This window comes from Anopheles nili, chromosome 2 (genome assembly GCF_943737925.1).
Source record: "Anopheles nili chromosome 2, idAnoNiliSN_F5_01, whole genome shotgun sequence".
Lineage (NCBI taxonomy): Eukaryota > Metazoa > Arthropoda > Insecta > Diptera > Culicidae > Anopheles > Anopheles nili.
The window spans coordinates 8768971-8783890 of NC_071291.1; the positions used below are offsets into that span (position 1 = coordinate 8768971).

Here is a 14920-nt window from a genome sequence, read left to right on the forward strand (position 1 = left end):
AACTGTTGAAAGCGGCACCGGTTGAGCGAGCGGATGAAAATCTACGACACATCCTTGTGCCCTGGCCGTGGTGCGCAGGGATATTACTGTTCCGAAAATGGCTTGAAATCTGAGAGAGTTGAAACTGCATTGCGTTCCCGTTCTGCTAATACTGCTACGCTTACGTTCGCCTAACACTACTACAGCTTACACTAACGTCTTACCGTCTCGTTTTCACTTTAATTGTGTACCGCCACCATTTTCCCCAAAATGAATGATCCTAAAACTCTACGTGGTATCCTCATCATCGTAACATGCTAGATGGTAAATTTTCTCGTCGCTAGTGGACGGCTCCCTAACTGTTAAGGTGGCAGCAAAAATGCAACATTCAAACTACCGATCCTCGCCCCGAAGTCTGGCGAGTCTGCGTGAGCCTCCTTCGCTTCGCAACGGGCATCTTTAGAAGATGCGGCTCGGATGCATTTCCCGGGCATACTTCTGGCGAGAAACGGACGCGTCAGGCACACGCGTAGGTACAAAAGCTGCAAACATGGTGCAAACAGCGGCAGCAGAGTGGAAAAGGGAAAAAAAAATAAACAACACGATTTCTAACACTATTTGGTTAAATTACACGCGACATCGCGATGCTGAGACCAATATGATGTTTCCCTTATTTTCCACTTAATTTGTTCTCCTCTTTTCACTTCCCAAGCTGCCCCGGTCGATCATGTTTCGAAGACAATTAAATGTTTTTTTTTTCTTGTATATCACTGTATCCTGGGGGGGGGGGTTTTGTTTGTTGTCTTAAAACATAACACGGAAACTATCTCTTTTTCGTTTCATTTTACCGGAATTCTCGTTAGCTTAATCAAGTTAATTTTCCGCGCTGATTTCACCGCGTTTCGGCACTGGAATGTGCCTGATGGCTTGTTAAGAATTACTCTCTCTCTCTTTCTCTCTCTTTCTCTTCTGACGGGGGCCTTTTTCTCAAGTCTACACTTCAGCGTACAAAATCAGCGGGCAGCACACCAAACGACAAGAAAAGCGAAACTGTCTCTTGACGGGACGATTCACCGGGCCGCCAGATAGCCGCAGCCGAGCACGATCAGCGCCGCCGTAACAGCCACTTGCCACATCAAAGGTTGCTCGAGCAGCTGCAATGGGGGCAGGGTTGATGGAGAGGGCAAGGAAGGGACGAAAAACGAAATACATTAGAACAAAAATAAGCAAATAAGCTAACTAAGCCAATGCATTTAAGCTACAAAAAGTTGTTCTCAAAGCGAAAGCATGCAAGCAAGCGAAATTAAATCGATTAGGTACACTGGAAAGCTCTACAAAAGCACTACGGACTAGCTTAACACTAAAGAATGCAATCAAGAACACTAAATGCAATCAATCGCGCAAAACGAGGCCACTTGACGTCCTGGATTGACGTCTACAGATCCTCGCGCGTTCTTTTGTTTGAAAGCGGCCATTTTAATTACTCCTCGTACATCCTCGTCCCAGCGACCTCACGGGCCTTGTCTGTTCCTCAGCCCTAGGCAACCGTTGCGGTTTCAGCCACCGTGACACGGCAAGAAGCCAGTTAAGCCAACACGATGTGGGTCACGATGAGTAGGCTGCAGCAGGACTCACATCACACGACAGTGGGCCGGTCTACCCTTGCATGACCGCAAGCCGAGTATTATCAGCTATTTAACCCCTTTCGTAATGGCGGGGGGCTTGTTGATGGGTGCAGGATGCACCCGGACTTCGATAAGCGCGATGCAGAACCCGATACACGCGCTAACCTATATCGGCCTCGGTTGGTTGCAATTATTAGCGTCGTTCTTATCGGTGCTGCCCTGCATCCGAATGGGGTCTACGATGTTGGCTGGGTCGGTTGCATTTTGCACACACGCAATCCTAATGCGGCAGCTCGCACCATTGCAACGGACACGTGCAGTTTCGCGGACGTGATTCGATTGTGCGCGATTATGCACACCGTTCGCTGCGCTTATCATTCTCCACAGTGCGAGAGTGTCGGAGATATCTCGGGAATCGAGTCCTCATAGTCTAGCTCTCACTCGAGAGCTCCCATACGTGATGGAAAATGGGTCACACTCTGAGCAGAGTGCGGGGGTATGAAAATAGAATCCACCACGCGTCGGTTTCCGCTTAACGCGCATCGTAATGCATACTTGTAACCCGATCCGTGTCGTGGTGGGGCGATATTGCGCGACAAGGGTTTCAAATCAAATCAAATCAAATTCGACTCACGTCTCGCTCGCATGCTACGCTGGCGCTACGTTTATTATATCATTTTGATTGAGTTGTTCATGATAAATGTATTAAAAGACGATGCAATATTGCATATGCGAGTGTTCCATCGCAACCCGGGAGTGGCTTTTCCTCACGGTGCTTCATAATTGGACGGGAGGGTGAAAATGATTTTCCAAACAAATAAATAAATGGAAACCCGCTCGCGCGGTTTTATCAGGGACCTACTCAGATGCCTTTTCGGGCATCTTTCGGTGCAATGCATTGTTGAACGGTGCTCAAATAAACATTCGCCTTGCGCTAGAGCGACCCGAAGCGACCCCAGAATGGAGGCGCATGGTCTCCATCGAGCGGATGGGTCAACGAACGGACCTCCCGCCCGGACCATCGGCCATCGTATTCAACAAATCGCCAATCGGGAGGTTCGTTTTTTTTTCTCCGTTGTTTAGAAAACATGCGGCGTGAGCGCTTTTTTAGGGGGCCACCCGTTTCCCACAGTAAATCCCTCATCGGCCGGCGGTAATCAGCGGTGGGAAATCCCAACGCCGTATACACACGCACGTCAGCACGTGTCACGAGGGCGCGAGAAAGGTCGAGCCTTTTCTCTAACCGAATTACGCACAAAGCGAGAGAAAGAGCAGGAGAGCGTGCACGTGCACGTTTCCAACCATGCGCCCGTGGAGTGGAAAAACAATAAACACACACACACACACATGCAGGCGGGGCACGAGCATCGATCAAATAAACAACACCGATTTTCGCTCCCCTGCTGCGAAGCTGGGTCAACACGGCCGTCTGGGGCGTTATGATCGCACCCTGATGATGTGCGCCGATGCTCGATGACGGTCGATGATCTTCCGGGCCGTTGCGATGATAAATCGTACGCAAACAAGACCCACCCCGTGTGGCTAGGGCACAGGGTTTCCTGTTCGGCATGATCACTCTCCTGAGCAACTCCAAACCAGAGCAAACGATCGCTTGCTGATGGGGGATGGAAAAACGCTCCAGAAACCCCTCGAGAGGTGGATGAAAACGTCGAAGAAAAACCCTGCAATTGTGGGGCACATTTGTGGCACATCTCCTGTCCGGCTTCTTGGCGACGGAGAAACAGAGGAGAATACACAGATATATGTGCTGCAATTGAGAAGAACGTCATTACGGCGGCCATGCTTTCACTGCGTTCTCCCAGCATTCTGAAGTGCTCCACATTCGAGGACTCCAGCGCATGGACATGGCCAGTCAGTTGTTTATTTACGAAACTGAACGCGAACGAACGCGCGAGATGCAATCGCGCCCATTCACCAGCAGTGCAGGGAGCGAATCCCCACCAGAAGCTGAAGCGAACCCGAACGACGAGCGGTGACGAGAAAAACGGTCCCGGCACAAAGGGAAAACCAACGCGACCGGGCGATCAATGGGGCAGCATCGATCATAACGCAGCAGGACCTTTGCGCCAGCTCGACCAACGAACTGATCGACGACAAGCGACGATGACGTGCAGGAAGCGAAACGTAAACAAAGTGCACCCGGGACCCGGCGTTGCACCCGCGGATGCATTTCCCGCTGCATCCTTGTTCGTGGGAGCTTGTTTATGGGAGCGCGCCTGGAGCCGGATCGGTGGCCCCGTCCGGCTAATTATAAACGAACCATCTCCGTCCCGTCCCGTGGACATGTTAAGTAATTGTTCGGCTTCGATGGCCGATGGGTGGTGGGTGGGTTGTTGGGTGTGGGTCGGAAAAAAAGGGGAGGAGGGGACAGTTTTCTTTCCCTCGCCGTTCGGGCTCGTGGCAGGTCCGTCCGTGGGGTAATAGCATAATGAGTTCAGCAGAATGGGAGAGCGAAGCAGAAGAAGGAGAGTTGGCATCGAAGGTTGGCCTCGGGGCGAACGTTCGCGGAAAAGCAGAACCAATTCCTCCGGCGTGAAATGGCGAACGAAAGGGATGGATAGTCGGGACAGCGCGCTCATGCACGGGTTACGATAATTGAGCAGTAGTACGGGTCAGTAGTCTGATCACTTGGCTCAATCTACTGGCTTGTTTGTGTCTAGGGTTAGTAAAAAAAGCGAAATGCGAAAAATGAACGATGAAATTGAAGCCAATTGGTTAGCGATTCGGAAAAAAAGTGAATCAAATCGAAAGCTAATCAAAACACAGCGATGAATCGAAAACAAAAAGGGACTTAATAAATGTTTAGAGGTGTTACACAATGATCCAAAAAAAAAACCATACCACAAGCACTCCCAAAATTGCTGACTACTCAGACTACTCACCCCTGGCTTTTTCGGCTTTGGTGTGCGTGGTTTGCGCTTGCGTTGCGGGATTTTCCCCGGAAACTCTTGCAGCTTCTCGCGCCCTGCCATGTAGTCAAGATGGGGTGGCACCGCAGCATACAGGGTGGTACCACCCGACGACGAAGAGCTCGCGAGAGTGGACGAAGTGGACTGCGACCCAAAGGATCCTCCCGACGCTCCATCCAAGCCGAGACAATGCGGGCTGCAGCCAGACGAGGAGGTCGCCTGCGATGAGGATGCTTCCGATTCGCTCGAGTCGCCATCATCGTGCCAGTTGAACTGGATCGGTTGCAGCTGGCCCTGGAAGCTGTGGGTGGCAAGCGAACAAGGGTTATTCATCGCAAGGTCATCTCAAGGACGATTGTTAGGGATACTCACCAATGCGGTGTGCCGGAAGAGCACGAAGGCGTATCGTGCAGGCTGCTGATGCCGCTGCTGCTTGAATTGCTGTTCGCCGATACGGGTGTCGGTTGGGAATGGGGTGTTGGGGCGTACGGTGGGCCACCAGGTGTCGGGTGGGTCTGGTGGAAGAAAGTCCTGCCACCATTACAGCCTCCAGTGGTACAGGCGGGCGTACGCGGGAAGAACACCTGACCGGATCCGTAGAATCCACCGTTGGTGAATGGACTGCAGGAAGCACTCGGTGGTGATTGAGACAATGGCGTTGGAGGACCATCTAGAGGTAGAGAAGAATGTGATTAGAAATGGAAAACATGAATTACATCAACACACAGTTTCTGAGCTGCATTACATCTGGATCACTCATCAGCAGCTGACTCATCAAAACCCCCGATAGAGGGCGCTCTAATACCGGGCTCGATCTAACGCGGAAGTTCGGAAGTTCGCGCAACCAACCGACAAAAGCCTTTGTTGCTGTTCGCGGGCTCGCTATCAGCACCCAACTCGAAAGGCCCCCCCACAAACAGAAAGGTTGCACTACATAAAAAGCCCCACCGGTAGGGCGCTTTTCCTGGGTTCAATTAACATTCCCACCGCGTGAGTCAAACGCGCCCGAATGGAAGCGATAGAACGACTGCTATCGACTCCTGCCCGAAGCTGGAACAAACCGTTACTCGGTAGGACACACAGGACTGACCATACACGGACACGATAAAGGTAAACATTCCGCTTGGTCACCGCCGTTGAACCGGCGTTGAATAAAAAGCAACGGATTGTGAGGTCATAAATTGATAACCACCTCATAGAACGCATTGGCAAAGGATATTAACACATAAGAAGCAAAAGAAAAACAAAATCGCAAACGAGTTTTGTATGAAATTTAATTTGCCACAAAACGGCGAACGATCGAACACCACAACTACCCACAGCACATCTGATTGGCGCTCAAGGATGTATCGATTAGCGGGTAATTACAGGCGAACGAGCAAGAAACAAGAAGACACCACCATTCACCGGCAAAACAGCACCGTAACCTGGTAGGAAGGATGTTTAATTATTTGCACCACGGCGATTCCCACGGCGCACGATCGTGCCACAGGATGTTCAGGGCGAAGGTGCACCAAACAAGGAAAATTCCACACACGCAGGAAGCGGCTCGGTTGTGAGATAATTAAAATTCTCACGTGGACCTGCCGGCGTACGGCCATAATCATAATGGCGGTTTTCGAATGGGTGCAATAGCAAGCAAGTGCAGCAGAATGCACACGCTGCTTGATTGCATTTGCACACTGTGCATCGGCCGGAAAAGGGCAAAACATCTTCGCGCCACTGCCACCGTTGCCACCGTGACATCATGATTGACCGCAAGTGGCCGTTGATTGACTAATCGGTTCCGTGCGCGTTGGTGTGCGTACTGACGCCTCGTCCCAGCGCGTCATAGCACGTTCATCTCGCGCAACGCGCCGGTTGGCATTGTTTTCCCTTTTAAAGGGGGGTGGGTTTTCTCGGATCCGGTTGCATTCGCGGTGCCATACTGTCTGCGAGCTCGCGGTTCCGCGTTCTTACCGCGCGAAAGTGATCCCGTTTCGGTGTCATTGTCATTGGCTGCCGAGTTCGGAACCTCTTCGGGATCGGTTTTCCAAGCGCACCCTTGCGGAAAGCGCTTTGCTTTGTCGCTTATTTTTTCACACCACCCAACGAACGGTGGGTGTTATCGCGCCCTTTACTGATAGTGATCGGCGACGCGTGCCGTAGGGTGTGATTTGTAAGCAACCACCGACAGTTGCCTACTGGTTTGGAACGACGATTTCGGACGGCTCGGTTCAGGTTGCATGCTCGAGCGCGTATCCACACACAACAAAAAGGCTCGAGGGCGGACAGACTTGTGGCTCGTGTTTACCATCAGATAAGCGTGTTTTGCATGACTCTAAATGGGTGTTATTTTAAACCACCCTATCTCGATGGGTTCTGTCCCATTTCGTAACATTTCTCTTCCCCACACGGGGCACTAATCACGAGCACCATGACTTGGGCCATCTTTGGAGGAATCCCCATTGGGAATTGATTTATCGCCACGCTTAAGCTGAATGATAAAAGCTCACCCACCGTCAGGCGGGAGGAATAAAAATAAAACATTTATTACGCTGGCTCGCCGGTCCGATGCCGTATGCACTAGGCCGGACAGATTATGCTCCATTTCCATTGCCTTTGTGGGTCTTTATCGGGTCGGAAGCACCGGCCGCGTCGTTTCCTTCAACAGCTAACAAGTAAAGGGCCCTCGTAAGATGCGGCAGGACCCCTGGGCGTAAACCGAAACCCAAGTCCCCAAGTACTCCGATACGTTTCACCTCATTTGAATATGAAAAGCGATAACCCCGCGATATATCCACGCAGCACGCCCCGAAGAGCGCTGCATTTCGGTAGCTGCAACCGAGAACTTGTTCTCGCCCGTTTACCGAATGTCAATGCACCCCCGGCAGCCCCTGTTGCGGTGGCCCGTCGGTCGAAGGGAAAAAAAAGGACGGAGCCGTAAAATTGGCCTCGCAACCGCGGGAGAAAAACCAGTTCCATCGCGTGGCCTACTTATCGTGCGTGACGCCTTCGCAGGCGCGTCCAACATGGCGCGAACGGGCCGCACCCGGTGCAGTTGGTGCAGCAAGGAGCAAAGGATGGTAGAGGATCGAGAACATTGGCCCTGGCAGCTCTGGAGCCTTTCGGGAGGTGGGATTAAAACCCGTTTCGATAACGCTGCTCCGGATCGGCGTCGCAGGAGAGTTCTAGGCGTTGGACGATCGAAAAACGGATTCAAGCGCGTATCGTGTGTTTGAGGTTCCTTTTTTTTTTTTGGGGGGGACAAATAAATTTCCTACACGCCACATTAAATTGTGCACGTACAAGGAGAGTTCTTTGCGAGCAGAAGAACCCCAACAACGAAGCGGTGGATGTTGTGCGTGAAAATGCGCGCCAAAAATTAAACTCCCCAGATTGGGGGGAAAAAAAGCAACACAAGCAACGCCTTGAGGTGAAGAGAAACAACGAAAAGTCGTTGTACTCGTCGTGCACTGGCGCTGGCCGCATGGTGTGCACGTGGAGAAGTCGTTCGAAAAGGCGATGGTCAAACCAACGTGGGTCAGCTAGAGGACAGTATCGAGCACGCCACACCAAAGCGCTGGCAAAACAACTGCTGCTGCGCAGATGGGAACATCCACATCCGGCAAAAGCGCAACGGAGGAGTTGTCGTAAATTTAGGCACTTAAAGGGAAACCAAAGCCGATATGCTGTAGGTTAGTGAAGGTAAAAAAAAAGCAGCACAACAATAAGTACGATAAAAAATTTAATTTATACTTTACAACAACACAACGCAATGCAGCGAGGGATTAAACACTTTGTTAATTTCTATCCCGAGAAATGTGAGAGCGAGAGAGAGAGAGAGATAACGAGAACCCAGCAACGGAAAGGGAAACCCTCGTGAGCCTTTTAGCTGATAAGAACGTTTGTTTTGATTTGTCTTCCTTTTTAACCGTCGAGACCCATCGATGGGACTCGTTGAACCTGATCCACCATGTCCGATGGGTCGAGGATTTGACCGTGATAAACGAACGCAGCGCATACACTTGCGTTTGATGCGTTTTCGATGGGTGTTAGGGTTGGTCCCTTCGAAGGTGTCCCCCCCCCCCGCTGGAGGTGCCGTTAAGCAAAGGAGCGCAGGAGCGATTGGAGAAGGGTGTGGATCGAAGAGTAAAAAAAAAACGTCCATCCACAAACACATCAAATCTGGCACACACACACACACACACACACTCACACGCACGTGGGTCGTCGGTTGCGGTTGGATGGAGCCAGAACAAAAAGGAAGAAAATTAAAAGAAAAAAAAAGTTTTCACACACACACACGCCAGGCCAGCGATCAGAAGACGCGGTGTTGCTGCGTATCGAGAACGAAGCTGCGTTAAAGCGAAGACCAGGATCGAGAGAAAGAGAGAGAGAGAGGGACCCGCGGAGTGATCGTCTTTGGTGCGATCGGATGACAGGGCCCCCAATGGTCGATCGGACACACGTCTCACACCCGGTCCCCCCCGGCCCTCCTGCAGCACTCTCTTTCGGGGCCAAAAGGGAAAAGAAAAGAAGAAAAGAAAAAAAAACACATCAACAGCAGCATTGGACAGGGAGCAAGAGCAATACCAATGAGGAAAAAAAAAAAAAGGTTCAAGTAAAAAGCATCAGGGAAAACTCGCACCAAACCCAGGACGAGGGGGGTGGGGGCAGACGGGTGGTGGGAATTGAGAAGAAGAACATGAAGCAACGAGAGAAGAATACGACGCAGTAAGAAGCCTGCTGGCGCGTGTGCACGATGCCGGGACGAAGCGCCACAAAAGGGAGACGAGAAAAGCGAGCAAAAGAACGGAGCTGATTGTAAACAACAACAGAAAATCCGTTCGGTTTCGGCGTCCCTTCCCTTCTCGCTTCTTCCTACCCTTCCGCCGAACCACCGTAGAACACGTTCTCTCCCGCGACCCAACTGCATCCATATCTGCAGTTGCATTCTGCCCGAGAGCCAAGGGTTTGACCATCAACACATCTCCTTTTCACATACACACATACACACACAGGCGCGCTCTAACGTCCAGAGAGAAAAGCGTGAATAATAAATAAATAAAAGCGATAAATAAATAAAAGGTAGGGCTGGTAGGGTTGGCCCGGGTGGCGAGGAGGATGCAAAAGAGAGAACCTGATTGTGTGTCGTTGTTGATCTGTGCGTTTGTGCAGGCGGCAGGACCCTTCGCATGCAGTCAACATACAGCACACATACACGCACACACACACGTGCACACAGGCTGGCTGGCAACGAAAAAAAAAAGAAGTACATGGTTGGAAGAAGAGGAATCGTGCTCGTGCAGGGTGCACGAAAGGGCACAAGATCAAGGAGCGATCTCTCTCTCTCTCTCTTTCTCTTTTGGGCATGTGCACTTGCGTGTGCTGATGATAGTGGAAGGCGCTTGGAAGGGAAAGGGCACACTTTTCCCGGCTCTAGACCCGGTCCGGGAAGAACGAAGAACCCTTCCAAGGGAGTGATGGGGGAGAGGCGGAGAGAAGCGAGCGGAAGGTGAGGCCGGGTGGAGGCGAATGGACGGAACAAAACAAAAACGTAAAAACGTTAACGTAAAACGCGATCGTCGGCCCAAGGGGATGGCGGTGGCGAAGAGCGCAAGGGCTGGAGATCGAGGGAAAAGAAAGTACGATCGAGCATTAGGGATAAGACGGGATTGTGGAGCCCACGAGGAGAAGGAGGGAAGGGAAGAGAGCCATGGTTTGGTGTACGAGAAAAGGCAGAAGAAGAAAATCGTACCATTCTGGGTTGTTTGAGGCTTCGAGGTTTGGATTGAAAGAACGATTCCCGGGGCCAGATTTGAAACGACCGTTTGCTTGTGGGTGTGGGTGTGTGTGTGGATCGGCGTGTGAGGAGCAGGTGTGTGCGCAGGGCCAAGGATGAAGTGAGACGCTGGATGCGGTGAATTGCTGGATGAAAACAAAATGCGCACCAAAACAACGATCTACGCTGGAGCAACGCTTTTCGAGGCGAATCGTGAAGGGAAAGAGAGCGAGCTAGGAGTAGGACGCGATCGTAAAGAAAACTACGAGGATTTATTCTAAAGAAGCTCAGCGCCGTTTACACGCCCGGGTTGAGTTGCTACGATGCAGCTTAAAGGGCGGGAAAAACGACACGAGCCCTTCGTCAAGGCCTACTGACGGTGGAAAACTTCCCGTCAAAGTCCTTCCGCGGGGTTGTTTTGTTACTAAAGCCCGTAAAAAACATCGTTTAACAAATGAGAGCTGCTCGTTTGAGACAGATCTTCCTGCTTAGCATAGATCTCGAGTGGTTCAGAGAAAAATTAGCCCAACGGGATGGGTCACCCGATTCGGTGCATCAACGCTAGAGCGTGTTCTGAGATCCTTTTCCAAAACCACGCCTCACGTTCGTTGATCTTGCTGCCGTTCGCGCGCTTTGTTTGTCCACCCGTTTGGGGTCGTTGAAACTGACGCGTCACGACGCCCAGGTGTTCTTGCGAGATCGCCTGTTTCGCCACGCAACCGGCCGTGGCCCCCCAGCTGCGGTGAGTCCAGCGAGTGGAGACTTCAACGTGCGCACAGAGAACGAACCCGCGCCAAGCTCAACGAGGTCTCTGCCATCGTCCGGTTCTGTCCGTCGTTGCCAGTCGTTCTATCGTTCGCGTATCGGTTATGGGGTACGAAAGAGGGGTTGAAGGGTGGTAGGAGAGTGGAGCCCACGTCAATCTGAACTTTCTTCGCTGGGTTGCGCTGGACCATCCGCTGGGTTTATTGCAGCATCCAAAATGGATTTATTGTTCTTTGCTCTTTTCTTCCGGGCGTTCCCTTTGCGGTTCAGAGCCAAACGCACGCTAACCACCGGCGGTCACGCAGATCAGCGTGTGCGAGTGTGCGTTTCGAGCTACCGCAGCGTAATCGGTTGCTCAATTCTTATTCCTCCAATTTACGTTCAAACCACCCCCAGGGAGGAAAAAAAAAACAGCAGGCACGAAGACGAAGAGATGGATGGAGATTTAAATCCCATTTAAAGGAGAGAAAAACCTCAAACACCATGGACCACGGGCTACCGTTCACCGCGAAGTCATCGACCGGTGGGGTAGCGCAGCAGAAGAAGCAAAACCAGCACCACTGGGGTGATTGTTGCGATCGCGCGTCTTCGTGCATTACGTCTTCTTGCCTTGTGGCTGCTACTGTCCGGGACGCGAGTCCGGTAAGCTAATCTTCGACAATGGGGTTGCTTGTCCTGCCCGACCTCACGGACGGTTCCCTTTTTTGGGGGGCGATGGCTGCAAATCTTAATCCTGCAGCGTGGTGCAGCGTCACGTTTCCGATTTTTCCCACCCCCGGGAGCTACTGTCCAAGGGATCGCCGAGCTCCATCTGTCAGCGAGGCACGTTTTCAGAACCACTCCGGGGCTCGTTATGGCGGCTCTGATGATGCTTCCGAATTGCAACCCGAACCACGTTGCTGATTGAGGTCTGTGGATCACCGGACACTGGACACCGGACAGTGCAACATTGTATTGGAGGGAAGACAACGGTCAAAAAATGAACGCTAAATGTATGTACATGAAACTGGCACTCGCTTCTGGTTGGCGTGGGTTTTGGGATGCAACGCTGAAGCGTATAATTATCGACACGAAAGATACGGAAATCAACAGCACACCCCAGCCACACAATGGCCGCTAAAAGCCAGTGTGCGTGATAAAGGAGCAACACCCCAACAGAATCATATTATTGACGCCGAAAAACACATATAATACATCACGACGCTTACACGACGCTGTCAGGCTGCCTCTGGGGCGTTTGAGTAGTGAAGCGTTTTAAAGCGAGATAAACACTTGCACCGGGAGAGTAATGGGTTTCGTTTATCATTTGAAGGGCAGCCGGGAAAATAAACTATTCAACCGCGTGTATCACCGAGCACCGCAATGTAATTCCCAGCAAATGAAGCCTAACGAATGCGGCACCAAAACCTTCGCTGCACCAAACCGCAAGCAGCTTGGGCTGGGTTTGTTGAAATGGCAAAAAGCACAGCGCACAGTGGTGGCGAGAGCTTTCGGAAGGAAAGATTTATTTGGCACCTCGCGAAAGGGACGTCGATCCTCACGGAGGTTCCCGTTCGTTCGGGTGCATCGAAATCTTTCGTCGTAAAATACGTCTTCAGCGTTCGCAGTTCGTCCCAGATCCGGTAGCTAAGTGGAGATTCAGTTTTGGCCCAACCTGTGGGCTGGCTTCGCAAATAATGCTTGCGGTTTGGTGCGCACGGGAGTTGTTTCTGTATTTTGTGCTTGTTGGTGCTTTCCTTATTTCCAAGCCAATTGCGTCCAGCCGAGCGTTGCTTATTTATTGTTATTAATCCACGATCGTAACCACGCCGGAGGGGTGTAAAAAAGGCAATAAAAATCGGACCCAAAAACACCCAACGAGCTGGTCGGAAGCGTACCAGCCACAAGCCGCAGAAGAAGTTTAAACCCGCACCCACCTGAAACGGGCGAAGAGATTCATCAACGCGCAAAGATAACGCTGAAATGGTAATGACTGCGGCAATAATCTCCATCATTACTAACCATCACAATCATTCGGGGTGATTTCTTCGTTTCTCACCGTTCGCTGCTTATTCTCGATGTCGCTTCACCGATACCGGGGTTTTGTTAAGCAGTGTTTTCGGTTAACGCGCTTTGGGGTAGGAAATTATAATAATAATTGAAAAAGCGCAGCCCATCCCAGGTTCTGGTCCCATCCCAGTGCCAAGTCGAACTCCGTGTGTGCCAAGCGAGTCCCTCTCTTTGCTGCAAAAGGGGTGTGCAAAGTCGTTAGCTTCGTTTGGACATAATTTTAACAACTGCGAAGCAATCGGTGGATGTTAAACCGTGTTGGCTGGTTCGTTTGTTTTCGGCTTTAAACAATTGCACATATGTTTTTATGACCGTTTGCTTTAAAATTGGGCAAATCATAAAAGAGAACGAAAGAGTCTTTACGTAGGAAAAAGCTATTTGCTTGTAAAAACGAATTAGCATGGAGTTATTATTACCTGGGTATTAAATTATGCTTAAAATAAAACAAAAATCAATCCACCATCGAAATGGAGTTTCTTCGAAACATGATTTATGGCCACTCCTCCTTGAAAGCAGCACAAAAGTCTGAGCTGAAACCGATAGTTATGAATTAGCTTCCTTTTGGCAGCTTCCAGGAAGGTCCCGGTTTCGCCAATTTTCGAAAGCAGTGGTGAAATTGACTAATTCTATGCTTGCTGAAGATCGCTATACCCGAGAGCGTGTAGTGTGGAACTGTCCCAGACAGTGGCTCGAGATTTCACTCGCACGAAGGCTGATGAAATCTTATCCACATTGAATCAGGTTGAAAAGATAGGAAAGCTTTGGATGTTTGTGATCCTTCCATTATATACATATTCGCATACCATGGCAATATTCATGGAAAAGCGCTTCATAAAGAATGAAAGACAGCATAAATCCCTTAAAGGAGTCTATGCTTTGTTTCCTAAAGCCGCATATAAGCGATGGGGCAGCAACGGCTACACGTTATCCCCATCTGCACACCTGCATTCGAGTGGGGCATGGCAAAAAAAAACACATCAGCTACCCTTTAGTGCTCCAAAACCCATGCTCCAGCGAGACAAGGGTCTATCAGAAAAGCATACCAAAGGTATGCCAGAGTGACTAATCCTCCCTGAGGCTCCCCGTGGACGAGAGAGTGGTGTCCTTTGTTAGGGGTTTGAATTTTACTTTACGCTTCCATGTGAGTCATCCGCTACCATTGGGTGATTAAAGCGGTGATCCGCATCCATTGGTGATCTATTTTATCACCTCTCAATCTATGGCGCGAATAACACAACGAGAATGTACCGAGTGTTCTTAGAAAACCGTTCATTGAAAACGCTCAATAATAACTGCTTATTTTTCCACCGCAGTTCGAGCCGGATAAAAGAACGAACAAAAGATCAACGGTACAGCCGATCGATTACGGGCCATGGTGCAACTTGCATGCGATCAATCAACCACGGCATGGCGAGACTCCTCGTTACGGTTCGCACAACACAGCAAATAGGGGAAAGACTACTTCATTTGCGCCGAATCATTACTAATCGCGTTAAGGGATTCGCTCGTCACACGGTCCCGTGGTCTCGTGGTCCCGTGGTCATTAGACAAACACTTCCCGCGAGGCAAACTGACCCGTCAATCTGGTGTCCTTGGTCGGAAGACACTAATCGTGCAAATGCGACGTCATCGACGAACGTTCTGCTCGGTGATGAACGTAATGAGTCCAGCATCCTAACGCCCTTCCGCAAACACATCAGCACTGAGAATTGCATGTGCATTTGCTCATTTACCCGGGTGCCGTTTTTTTTCCCGCTGGGATGCTGGGGTTCCTTATCAAATGTTGCGAACTTCGCCACTTGACTCGC

General features: G+C 50.7%; 1 protein-coding gene across 1 annotated transcript in view; it reads right to left on the bottom strand.

The window, feature by feature from the left end:
• Positions 1-528: 528 nt before the first annotated feature.
• The window catches only part of LOC128721903 (nascent polypeptide-associated complex subunit alpha, muscle-specific form-like), a 46317-nt gene continuing 31925 nt past the window's right edge, over positions 529-14920 (bottom strand). Inside the window, exons 2-4 of the mRNA XM_053815705.1 lie at positions 4907-5204; positions 4508-4835; positions 529-1133 (exon numbers count right to left, since the gene is read on the bottom strand). Of these exons, the coding sequence (XP_053671680.1) occupies positions 1050-1133; positions 4508-4835; positions 4907-5204 (710 nt within the window). The 3' untranslated portion in view covers positions 529-1049. The remainder of the gene's footprint in view (positions 1134-4507; positions 4836-4906; positions 5205-14920) is intronic.